Source organism: Podarcis filfolensis (assembly GCF_964270895.1).
Source record: "Podarcis filfolensis genome assembly, chromosome: 1".
Classification (NCBI taxonomy): Eukaryota; Metazoa; Chordata; class Lepidosauria; order Squamata; family Lacertidae; genus Podarcis; species Podarcis filfolensis.
Window position 1 is genome coordinate 31550478 of NC_139604.1, and position 17518 is coordinate 31567995.

Here is a 17518-nt window from a genome sequence, read left to right on the forward strand (position 1 = left end):
AGTTGAGTGAGAACTTCCCTAACAGGAAATGACATGGGCAAAAAAACCCTGAGGACCTTCACTATAGCCTGCACAATGGTGCAGTTGTTGTTTTTATTTTATGTGCATAGTGAAAGAAACACCCTTAAGAGGTGGTAGTATCTAGAACCACCCCCCATGTGATTTGGGCTCTTAGAGTTAGCAGCTGTAACCTTTCGTTTGGTGGTACACATAAAGTGCAGAAGCACTGGCGATCCCAGGATATGATATGTAGGCACATGTAGCTGAAGCTACAGAGGCCTCAGTTTGGTCATTGTGTGGCTGGGCCATCACCTGGGAACTACATGTATGCCATCTGGTGTTGCATAACAACAGAAAGGTGGGATATAAATGAAAAGGGGAAATGGTAATAAAACAGCGCACACCCCACGAGGTGAGCAAATAAAGCTTTTTTCCCTGTGAAGTTTGCACGCCATACATAATAAACTGCCAGCCACACAGGTCCAACGGCCCTATGCTACGCTTGAAATATCTGAACTGGGTTTAAATCACAGCATTTTAAGCAAATAACCAACATGGCACTTATTTATCAGTATAAGCTGTGATTTGATGATCTTGCTGGGCTGACTGAAAAGAATGCTTGTGTACTTTCACAAAAAAGAAAAAGGAAAAAGGCCTGGGAAGAAATAAGCAGCACTGTGCCCTAAGGCACGGTTTCCCAAACTTGGGTCTTCAGCTGTTTTTGGACTACAACTCCCATCACCCCTAGCTAGTAGGACCAGTGGTCAGAGATGATGGGAATTGTAGTCCAAAAACAGCTGGAGACCCAAGTTTGGGAAACCCTGCCCTAAGGTAACAGGTTGCCCAGGCAGAAACCTCTAGAGTGCTTGAGCCTTGCAAGAAATATGGAGGGTTGGTGGGCACATTGTCGAACTTTAGAGGCTAAGCATGAATGAGCAACCTCTGAGATGACTGCAGCTGACAGGCCAGATACGTTAGGCTGGGATGAAAGATGCAAACAGCATCGGCTTGGCTTTCATCACAGCCCTAAAAAAGTATTCAGGACTACCTGCCAGGCACAGATGACTTTTAGCGTGCTTCCTACCCTAAGCAAAGCTGTCTTGATCTTGGTCTCTGCCTTCTATTCAGAGAAGAAAGCTGCTAGTCTGCTGAGCCACAGCAGCCGCCAGCCCACCAAGCCTGGGAGCTGCGGAAGAACTTGCTGGATCCTTTCACAAGCTTGTCTCCATGTTGATGAGACTTGAAGTACCAGTACCCACTGAACTAGGAGCTGTCTCCACAGAGGCAGCAGGCAGAGGTATTTTGCAGTGATGTGGGTGGAGTAGAGACAAAGGGAGGAAAGTCTGGTCTTATTTACTACTGGCGTTCACAGCCCCCGCTCCTTACAATTTAGTTACTGAAACATCCCAGCAGTTAATTTGGCTAAATGCCTAATGTGTGATTCACACTTTGTCTTATGTGCTGAATACTTTCTAACACTTGGAACAGTTGCAGTTTTCTGAAACTTCAGCTGATCGCAACATTATCCAATGACATACTTGTGTGTGTGTATTAGAAGTCAAGGAGATTTTTTTTCCAATTCAGAGGGGATCATATTTATATAAAGTCATAGTCAAGATGGTCTTTGAGCAACAGCGGCATCTAAAGTGAGTCGAGAAAGATGTGCCTCTGGAATGTGGAATATCGCCGGACTCAAGCACACAGCTTTCTCAAATTTAGCAAAATTCAATTAGCAGAAATATACTGCTGAATTCAGGGAGCTGGCCTTCCCCCTACGGACATGTGCAACACTACGGAACTGTAGTTTTCTTTTTCTTTTTAGTCAAGGTGACTACATTCTTCAGGAAATCATTTGATGAAAATTTTAAAAAATCTAATTATGAAAACTGTTATATCACCATGAAACGAATTATAAAGTCATTCACAATAGAATCCTAATATTACACTGCTACTGTGAGACTCAATAATATAATGAATCCTTATGAATGAGAGTTCTAAATGTGAAAGTATTAACTGCCTGAGGGTCCAAAATAATCTGTAAAACAAACTATGGGAGCTAAGAGTACTACAGATTAATTTATCCACTCTTGCAGAAGACATTCAAAGAAATTTCTCAGAACAACTGTGGATTGTCAGATGTACTGAACAACTTATATTGCCAATGTGGCAATATATGGCAATATAAGTTGTTCTTTCTCTCTCTCTCTCTCTCTCTCTCTCTCTCTCTCTCTCTCTCTCTGTGTGTGTGTGTGTGTGTGTGTAGGGAGGATGCACTTACCCAGACACATTTTTTAAAAGCCCTCACAAAAACGATTTTGGAGGACTACGTTTTTCCATCTCAAGCTGAATTTCAATGTACCTTGAAGTAGTAAAATGTCCCCAAACCAAACCAAATATTCTGCCCAGGACCAGTTGTTGTTTGAAAAAAGCCATGAGACAGGACTACTCTGCAGGTTACAAAATAAATTCTGTAACAAAAGTCTATTGGAGTGTGTGTGTGTGTGTGTGTGTGTGTGTGTGTGTGTGTGTAGCTGCAACCCCAAATGCCTGCATGAAGGTTCTAAGGCTCCTGTCCTAGACACATTTACCACAGTAGGTCTCACATAAATAAATGTGACATCCTTCTGAACAGACATGCAAAGGTTCATGCAACTAGATACCTTTTCAACTAAGTTATTTCAAAGTAAAACCTCTTCTTGCACACAGAAACATTTCACCTGACTAAATGCCATTTATTTCCTATCTATTGAAACTTTACCTGTGACAAGTTCTCTTACTTCTGCATCAATGGATTTTCTTAGCAATCGTAAAAGTGCAGGGATCCCTCCGACGTTTTTCATTGCTATTTTATTTTCATCTGTCGACTTTCCGTACACCAGATTCCGCAATGCACCGCAAGCATTTTTTTGAACTTCAATGACTCTGTGGTCCAACAGGTCAACCAGATGTTTGATTCCTCCTAACCTACATACCTAGAAAATATGTGGAACGGATTCCATTAATACACAAAGAGAGCAGATTCTGAGGGTGTGCGGTGGGCTTCAGGGGAGAGGAAAGGATAAAGTTCTGTTGTGCAGGAGAGAGTCTGATGGGCTAGCCGAAATGTTGGATATGACCCTTAGGTTCTTAAAGTACAGAATATAATTGACTAGAGGAGAAATGTGAACAAAGTGATAGATCTACTCAGTAACAATGGAAAACATAACTACTCTGTGAAGACAACAATAAGGTGACCAGTAATACAGGGAAGCACACTCCCCAAAATTCAAGTCATAAAGCACTGTTCCCCTCCGTTTCAAATATGCAAAGTTTATTGGAAAACATAATATATATTCAGGTAGCGATTTTTCTGCTAATTGCTTGTTAGACAGAAACATTGTTTTTTTAAATAGCTGCAGAATAAAATGATTTTTAAAAAGCCATTAGCTAGGCCTTATGTTATAATTTCTCCTCCTTCTCCAAGATCCCAGGGTGGTTTACAACAATTGAAACATAACGTCTCTGTCAAAAAGGGGCCCCCACCTCCAAGACATGAGAACTTGGGTCACAATTACACCTTTGTATTTTCAGGATTCAGCTTCTGTTTATTGTCCCACATATCCAGATATTTACTCAGAATTAAGTCCCGCTGAGTTCAAAGGGCCTTGCTTCCAAGCAAGTGTGCACAGAAATCAAAATTTAAAGGAAGCAGTCAAAAAGATGGCCCAGCATTTCCACTGTCAGTACAGTAAAACCTTAGAAGCATGAACCTGCATTTGCAGTGTAAGTTTATCAATAGGTACCAATTTGACGGAAACTTCAAAATTAAACATTGCTCTAAAATGTTCTTCACTGGGGGTTTTTCCAATAAGGCATCTATATCGTACCTCGGTTTTTATTTTGTTATCTCCAAAACACAGGTGCTGTAGGTAGGCCGCAGCGTTGGCTTGAACTGATGGGAACTGATGCTGAAGCATGTGGATGACCTCAGGTAATTCTGGATCCCGCCATGCAAATTCTCTTCATTGGATAAGCAGAGTTCAAAGCAAAGTGTGAATTCGTGTGTGTTATATATAACATTTTCAGCCTGCAATGAGTTAACCCAGTCCACCCGCTGACAACATTTTACAAAGATTTGTGTATAACTAAATTTCCAATGGTGAACTAAACACAGTCTCAAAGATTAGCAATGGAAAGTCTAAGTAACAGGAATCGATTTAGAATTATTTCGCTATGGCAACTGTGGGCAATTCGTTACAAGTATGAGGTATGCTTGCCTGGGATCTTTCTGGATGCTGTCTATGGATGGAGATCTTGTGGTACCATCATCAGCAGGAGGCGCATGCTGCTGCATCCTGTTGTAGCTGGACTCAGAGAGCCGATAATGAAGCGACCTGTAGGGTTCTGCGTAGGTAGCTGTTGTGTTCAGAGCATAATTATTTCTTTGGTATGTAAGAGTGCTACGCTGACTGGATGACCTTTGTAGATTTCCAACACCTGGAACATAAAACAAATATCAAGATTGTTGTTGTTGTGTGTCCGTATGTGTTGTTGTGTGTCTGTATGATGATCGTCTTCCAAAGGAACTACTCTAATCCAAACTTAAAAATGGAACGCACAATGCTGGTGGTCAGCAAAAGAGGTTTAAAGACTGCCTCAAGGCAAATCTAAAAAAATGTAGTATGAACACTGCCAACTGGGAAACACTGGCCTGCGAGTGCTCCAGTTGGAGAACAGCCTTTACCAAAGGTGTCATGGGCTTTGAAGACACTAGAACTCAGGACGCAAGGGAGAAACGTGCTAAGAGGAAGGCACGCTTGGCAATTCCACACCATGATCAACTCCTGCCAGGAAACCAATGTCCCCACTGTGGAAGGACGTGTGGATCCAGAATTGGCCTCCACAGTCACTTACGAACTCATTGTTAAAACTGTGTTTATGGAAAACAATCTTACTCGGCTACGAATGATCGCCAGAGAAGAAGTATGCAGACAGACACACACACACACACACACACACACACACACACACAGACACAGAGATTTATTATCTGATCTCCTTCCTTCTGAAACTCAACAAAACCTTTTGGAAGCAATGGAATATGCTTTTCTTTAAGCTGGCATGGTGAGGGACAGATGGACTGGGGTTTAGATTGGTTTGGCTCTAAGATACCATTACTTAAGGAAGTTCAAAGAAGTGAAGCTGCACATCGCTTCTTCCATAATGGCAGCCACTTGTGCCCTTTAAGAGTCTATATCTTGGGGGTGGGATGCGGCACACAAAACTTCTAGGAGTCCCATTCTGGGCTTAAGTCATTTGGGCTAGTTCCCCTCCCCGCAGCAGCTAGCCATGTCCCATTGCATACTGTCTATTGGGGGGGGGCTACCCTCCAGAGAGGCCTTTTAAGCAGTGCAAGTGGCCGCAGGGGCAAAGAGGGACTGGGGAATTTTCCCTTCCTTGAATTAAGTTAGCTAGGATCCAAACCCTAGTGTTTTAATTTTAGCAATTTCACTGTACGTTACTTTGATAGCTTAATTTGAATGCTGATGGAATTTGGCCATGATTTGAATGGTGATGGGATTTTCAATTTCTTATTTCAATGCGTTATTATTCAATTCTGAACTGATGGGGTCAGTTATAAAGGTGACAAATAATATAGAGCAGCTAAATGGATTGCACATTTAAAAGTATTTTTTTAAAATATTGTTTTTAATGCTTTTTTAATGCTGCCAAAACTAAGGATCTTGAAAATTAATAGTCCTGTAACCTCCTCTAAGGGAGGGTAGGCCGAATTGGATGGTATGTGATGTTCAAGGCTATTTTTAAAAGATTGCCTATAGCAGAGGTAAGTCTTATGGCCCCTTTACAGTGGCAGGTGGTGTGTGCGCTGATTGCTCCCTCTATGAGTGCAACATTCCCTTCTAGCCAGATGCTCCTTCAAGCATCTATGCACTTCTGGACCTACCCAACTTCCTTCCAGATAGAGAAGGCAGGAAGATATCTGTGTCCTTTAGCACCCCTCCCCACCAAATCTGTGGGGGAAGGAAAGTTTATGAATTGGGGTTTCCTTTTTCTAAACTTTATGGTTTCAAGTACACGCTGTCATATTATTTCAGTATTATTCTCCAACGAACATGGGGTGATAAAATAGTTCCCCATACTCTTGTAGCCAATTTAGATTTGGGGACAACAGGGATTTCACACTTACCAGATCCAGTTCGATATAACGCTGTTTGGGATCCTTGGGGTACATCAGCAGTTCCATGATTTGGACTGTGGTACACTGGACTGTAATAAGTTCTACCTTCATATATAGGGGTGATGTGCAGATCAGGAGACACCGTCGAACGCAGCTCTTGACCAAGTTGGCTGTGCTGACTAGCATATGAACTCCTCAAGCCTAGACGGAAAAGGGAAATGTGAGTATGTGGCAACTGCAATCTTCACAAACAAATCCCCATTTTCGTATTGCAATCTTTTAGGCTCCAACTACGCATGTGACTCTCCCACGCATATGCATATCTCATCTTCTAATCGCAGCCTAAAATTCTATCAAGGAAGAAATTAATATATATGTTAATCTGTATTTCAAAACAGATCTCTTCAGAGATAGGTGGCACCTATATCTTTTGCCGTTCTCCCTGTCCCGTGCAAGAGCAAAGGGGGGGGGGGAGTAGGCAGGGACAGGGTTATTGGTTTGTGTTTTGTTTTCACAAAGATCATCCCTTCGACTTTTAAGCGCATTGGTCCCTCTGCCAGATGGCTAGTTCAGGCCTGGTCTCACCTGTTCCTAACAAGGCCTCCAAAGAAATTATTTTGTGCATAAGAAAGTGAGTGGGGAAAATCAAAATGTGCTTCAAGATGCCTTTGTAAGTCTTACAATAATTTCACTCCAGGCCCACTCAGTCACATGTTTTTGAACAGAGCATCCACGTTTCCTGTTCCGTTTTTATGCATGTTTTAGGATCTTATCTTCCTCTTTCAGTTATCCTATCTTTTATTTTCCATCTAAAGTGAAAAATTCCAATTTAAACCTCTCCTTGTAGCTTATCTACAAGCCTAATGATTTTTGTGCTCTTATTTCTTGCCTTTTACCAGCTCTATAGTTTCTTTGTTAAAAAGTGGCAGCTAGAACTGCACACATTGTTCAAGGTGACAGAAGATTATGGTATTTTAAAGCCTCTGTGCTATAGTTTGTATAATGGCAACAACCATTTTAAAAACATGCGACAATGGAAGAGAATTTGCAGAAGGCCTGGGTCTCTTACACCTTATTTACTGTGCTCTGGGGAATGTTGTGGATGCTGCAAAAGTTTTGGGTCAGGCCCATAATGGTCATTTTGTACCACCCGTGAACAATTGAAAAGCCTTAATATTCTTGATTTTTTATTTCATTTAATGTAGATCCACATAGATTCATCTGGCAAGAGTACAGCCTGTCAGTCAGCTGCCAATTATTTAAACTGTGAGGGGGTTGTACTAGCTTAGCCTCCAGCAACAAAATCTTCCTTTCTTTATCGTGTGATGAAACTACCTTGCAGCTTAAGCGACCCTATGGCGTAGGAGGAACTGAACTAAAGGGACACGTGCCTTTTAGGGGCTAAAATCACTTATATTGAAGACACCTGAAAGTACTGGGAGAGATCAAGAGATTCACAGTGTCATCAATCCTCTCTTCTAATCCAAAATGATGGCGGTACAGGGAACCTACAGAAGTGGTATGCACCCTGTCCTATAGATCTGAACTATCCAAAAGGCAAGATCATGTACAAGTCAGCTTATATGCACACACACACTAGCCTTCAGCTTCCAAATAACACAGTGATTGGTAACCTGCTGCTAATTAAAAATGAGGATTTAGTGGGGATGTCCAGTGATTCAAGTATTCTGTCAGTGCGTGTTTCACGAAATATCAGCAACTGTACAACATATCAACCCTATGACATAAGAACCTGATTTGCTGTCCATCTGGTCTGAGGCTATGCAAAACCTATTTTTAAGGATTTCATTCTTTCTATTATAAAATACAAAGCTGCATTGGCTCTTAAAAATCACAACAGTCATTATAGCGAAGAATCTATTCTAGTTAAATTTGCTATACAGTGGTACCTCAGGTTGCAAACACTTCGGGTTACAGACTCTGCTAACCCGGAAGTAGTACCTTGGGTTAAGAACTTTATCTCAGGATGAGAACAGAAATCGCACACTGGTGGTGCAGTGGCAGCAGGAGGCCCCATTAGCTAAAATGGTACCTTAGGTTAAGAATGGTTTCAGGTTAAGAATGGACCTCCGGAACGAATTAAGTTCATAACCAGACGTACCACTGTACAGTGGTACCTCAGGTTACATACGCTTCAGGTGACAGACTCCGCTAACCCAGAAATAGTGCTTCAGGTTAAGAACTTTGCTTCAGGATGAGAACAGAAATCGTGCTCCGGCGGCGCGGTGGCAGCAGCAAGAGGCCCCATTAGCTAAAGTGGTGCTTCAGGTTAAGAACAGTTTCAGGTTAAGACGGACCTCCGGAACGAATTAAGTACTTAACCCAAGGTACCACTGTATAGACAGATGAAAGAGGGTTTTTTTAAAAAAACAACAACAACACTAAGGCAATGTTTGAGAAGACAACCTGATTGAGCTACTAGCCATGATATCTGCAAATGTCAATATTTGTTCTTTGCTGAATCTTAATGTGGTAACAACTGGTTCAGATGTGTTGTTAAACCTTCAGCCTTCCATCTGTTGGTCCTATTAAGTAATACAATTATTTTTTCTTTCTTGCTTGCTTGCTCCTGGTTTTGTCAGGACTGATTTCAACACCAGTGCAATGTCATAAAAACACCATATGCCAGATTCACAAGTCATTACGCTGGTGCAAGGGTTTAGGACTACAGTGGCAACCACTGAGGTTATGGCTATTGTGTGAAGATTAACAGTATTTAAGAAACTGAATCTAGCAAAATCTTTCTAAGAATAATTTAAAAGGCTTTGTGTTTTGAAAGGCTTGAAAAATTACACTACTACATCTTCACTATGAAATAACTAGAAGATTCAGGACTGTGATATCAAAAGACTGATTAAAAAGTCATTCATATTTAGCTGCTTGGCACAGCATTCTTAAACATATTAAGTCAAGGCTTTCAGCACCCTTTCAAGTAGATTGGCATCTAAATATTTGCTGTTAAGGCACTTTTAATCAGGGCATTAGGACTTTGCTATATGAGTAATATACAGACAGCATTGTTCTACTTCAAAATCATTGGCACAATGCATGAGGTCTTTTTTCATATTTTGAAATGCACTAGCTACATTTGACAAAAGTGAGAACTAAATTTCAAGCAAGAAGTCGTTGTTTGCACTTCCTGTCATTAAACAAAATGTGTTTCTCTTGCTTGCTTCCTATTTTTTTCCATATTATATGTGGTCAGTCACAGATTACGTGGTATATGAAAACCTGATACCTATACTGAGGTCTGCCTCCGGATTGATTAATGATTCATTGCTTGTGTGCCCAGAAGTAATAAGGAAATACAAATCCCTTCAAGTATTGCACAGAGGGAGTCAGGAACACATAAATTGCAGTTAATTATGCAGTGCATATCAACAGTATAGGTAGTTTTCATATATTTCAGGCCCGATACCTGCTTTTTTAAAATGCAAGAACATTTTTGACAGGGATATTCATGGCACTGTTTGTCTCCAAGCTGAATAGAGGTAGCTTAAATTCATTCATATGCACCTGGGAACAAATTTTAAAATGAAAGAATGGCAATCCATGGTGGTATTTTATTTGTACATATTATTTATAAAAAGGTAAAGGGACCCCTGACCATTTGGTCCAGTCATGACCGACTCTGGGGTTGCGGCGCTCATCTCGCTTTATTGACCGAGGAAGCTGGCGTACAGCTTCCGGGTCATGTGGCCAGCATGACTAAGCCGCTTCTGGTGAAACCAGAGGAGTGCATGGAAACGCCGTTTACCTTCCCGCTGGAGTGGTGCCTATTTATCTACTTGCACTTTGATGTGCTTTCGAACTGCTAGGTTGGCAGGAGCAGGGACCGAGCAATGGGAGCTCACCCTGTCACGGGGATTCGAACCGCCGACCTTCTGACTTATTATTTATAGGTCACAATCTAATGCAAGTTGTGCATGTTTAGACCCCTGCAGGCTAAACAAAGTGGTGAATACTTCCTAAATCCCCACCCAACGATCTGCATGTGCTCAGATACGCATAATGCACTTGTACATCCTGTCTTCATCAGTCATCTGGGTGCTCACCCACTCCTATGGGGATGAACTGGATCCCTCCATCCAAATGAAGATCTTGCAGGCAGCTGAAATTATCGTGTATACAGTAGAGCACTTGTGCCCATAAGCAATCATTTTATTAAGGCATTAAGTATATTTTTTCTGTGCATTTAAAAACTGTTTGTAGAAAATACGGAATAACTGAAGCTCATTGTTTTCATTTGAAGAATGTCCCTCCCCCTCTCACACACAAACCAAGCTCACGGCAATCAACTGAATGCAACCAACCTTATTCTGGGTTCTCTAACCTCTCGCATTGCCAGCAAAAGCAAACAAAGAACCTACCCACCTGACGCTGACACAAAACTCTGCACATACACTATGCAAAAGAATGAAAGATCATTATCCCCCCTTCTTTCTTCCCCCCTCTCCACACTTCACTTTCCCCCACTACCTCAAAATGCCCATGACAGCAGCGTTTCACACCAAATGTAGCTGACCTGTAGAAAGTACTCTATGAATTGAAAACAGAGACCCTATAGGTTCGTTTGTTTATCCATGAAAATCTTTCAACAGAAACAAATTAAAAATAAAATAAAACTGCTAAGCCTCCACAGTATAACATTTCATTCTTTGTGATGAGAAATGAAGCGATTAATTCCGAAAATATCTACTGAAACAAGCCTTTGGAACTACAAACACATTCAAAGCAGCAACTTCAGTCTTCCTTTCAGTGAAATCAATAAGCTTTTCAGCGACACCTAACATCTGATTCCTACCCTTTGAAAAAATATCCCAATTTAAAATGAGGTCATAGAATCCTGCATTGTGTTGTTGGTCCTGTGCAGATTCCTCGTGTGCAGGCACTGTGCCTATAACAGCATTTCAAGCATCAGTAATGGCATATTACAGCTCCTCTTGCCAACAGTGCAATTCATTGTATTTACAGGTTCGCGCAAAGTTTTAAGTTGTGTCTTTACCTTTTTACTAACCTGTAAGGCTATCTGGACGGGGTGGGACCATTTTTTCATATATATCGTACTGCTGTGCGTATTGCTCGATATCATGAAGTGTCCGCTGTAACGTCGTCCCCAGATGTTGTGGAACGGCGGTCATCCCAGAACGTTTTGGTGATGAAGAGCCAACTTGGGTTTGGGGTGGAGAGGCCACTCTTGTCTGTGTGTCACTGAGCGTAAGAGGTGACCCAACTCTGACAGCGGGCTGGTACTGGGGAGTTCCTCCATTGGGGTTGGTCGACTGCCTGGATGTTACCGAGCCAACTCTGCGCACTGCGATAGGCGAAGCTGGCCTCTGTGTGGTAAACGGAGATGCTGCTCGTTGTACAGGCAATGTTGTAGATGAAAACACATTAGAATTAAGAGATCGCGACTCAGTAACGGATGGTGAGCCATAGCCACTCCCTAAAGAAGTTCTGAGTGATCCCCTTGAAGGAGAAATGCCTGCGGTGGTCACATATGAGGGAGACTGGGCCCTCGATGGAACAGAACTTACGCGTCTCATGGCTCGGTTGGCAGCTATGTTTGAGGATGCCTGTTCAAAAGGAACCACGTATCATTTTGGTGCACAAAGCCATCAGCCAGTGTAAAAGATCAACATTTTCGCTTGAAAATTCCTTTGCGGGCGCATTTGCACTAGAGTTCAGTCCCTTTGGTTTTAAAACGGAGAGTTAAGCTCATGTTTTAAAGGTTTCAATTCTCTACACATTCATCTGGGAGTTAGACTCGTTGAACAGATATGCACAGAATTGCACTTCTCAGTCTCTGCACTGAAATCAGCGGGACTTAAAGCACGTAAATGTTTGCTGGATTGAGCCTAAAATGTTTTAAAGTAAGTTTATCTATTGTAACTTCTGTCAAGGATGCATTCTTAAAGAACAACAAGAATCCTCTTTGGCATCCGCAGCCAAGCGAAACTATTAATTTCCAGAGTTCCTTGAGAGGGGCCAAAAGAGTAACATCCTTTGGCTTAAATGTTGTAGTACAGATGTAGCTTTAATCTTAATGTTCCACTTTCCTTTCTTTCTTTTTTTTTTTTGCAGCAAATGTGTCACCAAAATCCTATAGAACTATTTTCTCCATTTAGTCTTTGCCCTTTTCATGTCTTATTAATAAGCCTAATAAATAAGTTACCATGAACACTGCACAGCCAAATGTCATTCTACAAAATCTGGAATTAGGCTGAACAAAGTCTTGGGCTTCCATGCCCTCCCATTCTCTCCTCCTGTGTAACTGAGAGAACCTTGCGAGCATTTAGTTCACCTTTCTAAAAATCCTGGCATATGAACCAGTAATGACATGTAATGGCAACCAAGGATTCCTGGAAAGTGGAACTAAATGCCGGTGACCCATCCCTCAACCACAAATGTTTAGAAGGGAAGTATGACCTTGAAGCTTTGCTCCATTATTTAGTGTTATATTGTCTTACGCCATTTATGGAAGCGCTGTTTGCTTTTAATTGGTGTTTTCTTTTACTCCCCCCCCCCACTGTTTTGATGAGATCCTTGGAAGATAAAGGTGATATAGAAATGAAACGAAATGAAATAAATAGTGTTTTATTTATTCTTATATAATTTTAAGCCAGTCAGAGGACTGTTGTGGTTGAAAATGTAGAATACAAATGATTTATCAAGGTAAGTAAATTATTGTATTGGGTATTACATTCATATTTATATTACTTTTACACCATATCTATATTAGTATATTTATTTATTTCATCAGCTTTTCTTGATTATATTTTTGGAGCTACATGTACCTGAACCAAAGCCTGTCCTTCAGCCCTTGAGCTTCTCACCAAATGGTTATTATTTGCTCCGATAAAGGAATGTTGCTGTCTGTTCTCTCCCTTTATCAGGTTCTGGCTGTTGTGAAAACTGCTTACTTCCTGGTATCCACTGTCAGAATAAGAATTCATTTGTGTCGAACTCCTAGAGTTACCCACTGATCCTAAAGATAAAAAGCACAACAAACCTGAAGTTATTACACGGTTATGAATAAAAACAAGACCAGATTGACAAATCTCAGTTTATTTAAAATGTATATAACAGACCCTCACTTTCATGGAGCGATGTTTGCTCTGGGGAGTAGAGATTCCCTTGTTCTGGCTCTGTTCCAACATGATAAGAAGCAATATGAACACTCTCAGATGCTCTGAGTTTATTTACACCTGTGTTTGGCAAATCTGAAAGCAGAGTTTTGTTAGTCAATAATAATATCTACATCTATACGCATCTGCAACCTGGTACAGCTTCACCATTTCTGCTCAGTTCTATTCTACATACCATCTGCAGAGCAATTTTAGACAATTGTGCAAGAGCAATAGCTTTGTATATGAACATTCAATTCTGAGAAAGACATAAAAGAAAAGACCATTTGTGGAGGTGGTGTTTTCTTGTCAGTTTTGAAAGCTCAACAGTACACACTTCCAAAGGAGGAAAATTCTGAAGCTGTTAACTGAAGAACATATTGTCAGCTGTGATATTCATTCTTGAACTTTAAGCATAAAACAAATATACTTTTTTTAAAAAAAAAAGAAATCTCTGGCTTGAAAGACAAAGCATGATTGAAAAGATACCAGAAGGGCTCAAATTTACATTCAGGAACTGATTCCTATATGAATTAGCTTATCTTGCTGCCAAATCCCATCCAGTAACTTAGGAACATAGGAAGCTTCCCTATAAGGACTCAGACAATTGGTCCATCTAGTTTAGTACTGTCTTCCCTGATGAAACACCAGCTCTCCAGAATTTTAGGCAGAGGTTTCTCCCAGCCCTGCATGGAGATGCTGGAGATTGAATCTGAGACATCCTGTAGGCAAGGCTGATGCACAAGGCTATATAGCCCCTAATTTCTTTTACAGTCGTACCTTGATTCTCGAACAGAATGCATTCCGGGAGTCCGTTCGACTCCTGGAACCAGCTGAAAACCAAGGCGCAGCTTCCGATTAGCTGCAGGAGCATTCTGCAGCCAGACAGAAGTCGCGGAAGCTGCGCCAGATTTTTGGCTTCTGAAAATTGTTCGAAAACCAGAACACTCACTTCTGGGTTTCAATCGTTTGGGAGCTGATTTGTTCGGGAACCAAGACGTTTGAGATCCAAGGTACAGCTGTAATTTACTTAAAGGGTTTCAGGGTGAATTGCCTTTTCAAGTCAGGCCTTTTCAAAACAGAATTTGCGCAGTTCTTTTAAACAAAAATCTGAGGAACATGAAACCACTGAGAAATCCTTCCTACTTGCTACATCTTCACATGAGGGCTTCTCTTCACTTTATTCACAATTGATGGATGATTTAAGGAATCTGAGATGGGGCAGCTGCGACTCAGAAATTTAATATTAAATCTGCAGCTTGGCAAGAAGGACAAGATCCTCAAACTTCCACTTATGGTTCAAATATTCACTGGGCAGCCTTGGGCCAGTCACGGTCTCTCAACCTAACCTGCCATACAAGGTTGTTGTGATTATTAAACAAGGTGAATACATATATGCATACAACTGGGAGGCAGAAGTTCTTGCTGGCCTACTGCAAATAACTGTGATCTTCCAACAGATCCCAACATGCTTCCTGCCTATCTCTGAACTAAAGAAATAATAACCTTTCAGTTCCTTAAAAGCCTAATTCTGAAGGTAATTTATCAGGGCTGGAGGAAGAAACCAAGAACTGGAAGCCTTCCAGGTCTCTTACATGAAAGGCATTTGAAGACTTCTGCACCAGGGAGCCATGAAAATGAATGAGAATGGAGTTAAAGTGGATTAGAGTTTTGGGGTGGGCTTCTTTGTTGTTGCTAGAGAGTTCCCATAATTGCACAGCTTGGTGCAACTAATTTTAATTAGTTTTGGAGTTTAAAAACATGAAAAGGGGGCAAGATAGCCAGCAAATATTCCTTACAACGAATGGAGAATGCAAAGTTAGGGACATCTCAGTTGTACGTCAATGTCAAATAATCCTGAAGATTGTGCACTAGGATTATAGTTTTGACCTAATAAGTCCAGCTACTAAGGAGGAAGAGCCAATAACATTTAGATCCATGAAGGAAGAGCATTTTAATTTAATACATTTTAAAATAAAGCATGCTCACCCTGTGAATTAGCTCAAAATGTGCCTGCCAAATAAAAGTACCATATAACTAATTTTAAAGACCCATTGTAAGTAAACTTTCCACTTGTGTTTTCCAGGTCAGCAATCCCCTACACTGCATAGAAAACCTTTTGTGAAGTGTCTTTCAACAACTACGGTATTTCTCATAGGACATGACTATTTTAAAGGGAGAAAAACAATCAGAAGTCTTAGGTGTGCTACAGTAACCACAATTTTGTTTAGCGGGAAAACATTGTACTGTATAAGGGTTTTGGTGAAGCCAGATAAATCCTTTCCACATACTAGCAAAGAGTTTTATTACAGCACTTGTTTTTATTTATCAAAAACACTTATATCCTACATTTCTTTGCGCAGTTTAAGGTGGCTAAAAACAGAAATAATAAAAGTGCAAGGAAAACCAATTAAATGTAAGAAAAATGAACAAAAAGTAGTAAGGGACAAATGAAAAACATCAGAAGTAAAAAAATATCAGAAACAGAGTAAGACAATAAGGTAGCCCAGGCTACTGATCTATAATGTTACAACTGTGGCTTTTAAGCATCCTACCCCACAAGGTATCATTTCTGCACTAGTGTGGCTACAAAGGAACTCCTGCATGTTTCACAGGATTCTGGGGCACATTCTGTTGCACACACTAAGTTGTTGAGTGGTACCAATCACGCTCTTAGCCCCACAAGCTAAGAGTGCGCTATGAAACCATGAATATGAAACACATTGCAGAATATTCAATATTGGCATAATGCTTTTCATGTAGCTTATCTTCCATTACTGATTTTCTAGGAATACAGTTTGAAAATCACTGCATTATAATTATACTTAGAATGATAGTTCAGTAATAGAACGTTTGCAGGCAGATGTACCATACAAGAAGAACACCATTTAATTTAACTGACGTAGCAACAAAAATGCTAAGGCTATCGTATATTCTTGCGTTCACATTTACAAATTGTGATGCTATATACAAACAATGAAACAGACACCTAAGCAGTCATCGCAGATGATGGTGTTTACTGGGTGAATGGGTTTTTCTCCCCTCTACACAATACAACTGTAAGAATAAGAAGTCACATGAAATGGCCCACACGTTAGCAAACTGTGAGCGGAACAATAGACTGTGATCACTTTAATGAATATACACTGCAAGAAAATCTGGAAAAAGTAAGCCTTGCAAGTATGTCACTGTAAGATATATCAGAAGAACACCATTTTTGGCAAAAGGTAGTTTTGAATTTTTAAAAGTAGTTTATATTCTAAAAAAAATTCCGATATGGATGAATGAATGAATAAATGAATATATATATATATATATATATATATATATATATATATATATATCATTTTTTTTTGCATTTAGCACAACATAGATCAGTTTGCTTTGGAACAACTGCCAAGTTTGAAGGGAAACTCATGAAATATGTAGCATTTGTACAGGGTACACCAAACATACAAGACAACTGTACCTGCAGATCTCCAGGGAAACGACTTTTCAGTAGAGCTATAGGAAAGAAAAGAAACACAATATCTTCAATTCCTTTCAAATATTTCCCCCGCCCCTTTTGTTTTATAAACACATAGCACAATCAGCAACGTATTGGTGGATGGCTTCCACTAGAGTTCAATAGAGTACAATTTCTCCCTTCTACGTCCTTGGTATATGCTCACTGATAAGTGCTTCAGGGCGGCTGGGGAATGGCACCTCCCATATCTGCATTCAGTTCTTCTCTTTCACTCAGTCATATTGTGAGACACCCCCTACACACAGTAACCAATAAGTGAGATGACTGGATGTATGTATGACAGGCCCACAATGACCTCCCATTCCATCTCCAAAATTATCCACTACATTGCCTGCATACGTTGAACCTTACAGGGCTTTGGGGGATGCCTCTCCACATGGGTGCATAATACGAAACAGAGCTGCTGCCACACAGCCAGTCACTCAAACCTGCAATCCTTTGCAATCAAGGGAAATGTAGAAGACGCAACCTTGGTTGAAAGGGATTCTCCATTAAGAAGAGCGGATGACAAAATCATGTGCATCTTATTGTGCATATGGTGAAGCAATCTCCAGTGAAGCAAATGAAGACACCTGCTCTCCCACAGCTCTAGATGCACACTCAAACATGTGCAGAACAACAGGACTGGTGTGTCGTCAGCTGTATCACTTATATTAATTGTTTGTG

The 17518-nt window shown here is 40.6% G+C and overlaps 1 protein-coding gene across 14 annotated transcripts in view; it reads right to left on the reverse strand.

Annotated features, from left to right (window-relative positions):
• Window positions 1-17518, reverse strand: part of PKP4 (plakophilin 4) — a 93383-nt gene that overhangs the window by 22885 nt on the left and 52980 nt on the right. For 4 of the 14 annotated variants that reach the window (XM_083578624.1, XM_083578622.1, XM_083578632.1 and 1 more), the window contains exons 4-11: window positions 16796-16830; window positions 13297-13422; window positions 12997-13187; window positions 11217-11535; window positions 6188-6379; window positions 4257-4476; window positions 3867-3999; window positions 2759-2972 (exon numbers count right to left, since the gene is read on the reverse strand). In XM_083578624.1, the coding sequence (XP_083434750.1) occupies window positions 2759-2972; window positions 3867-3999; window positions 4257-4476; window positions 6188-6379; window positions 11217-11535; window positions 12997-13187; window positions 13297-13422; window positions 16796-16830 (1430 nt within the window). Of the gene's footprint in view, window positions 1-2758; window positions 2973-3866; window positions 4000-4256; window positions 4477-6187; window positions 6380-11216; window positions 11776-12996; window positions 13188-13290; window positions 13423-16795; window positions 16831-17518 lie in introns of all 14 variants that reach the window. The other 10 variants (XM_083578630.1, XM_083578628.1, XM_083578625.1 and 7 more) reach the window with 3 other exon arrangements.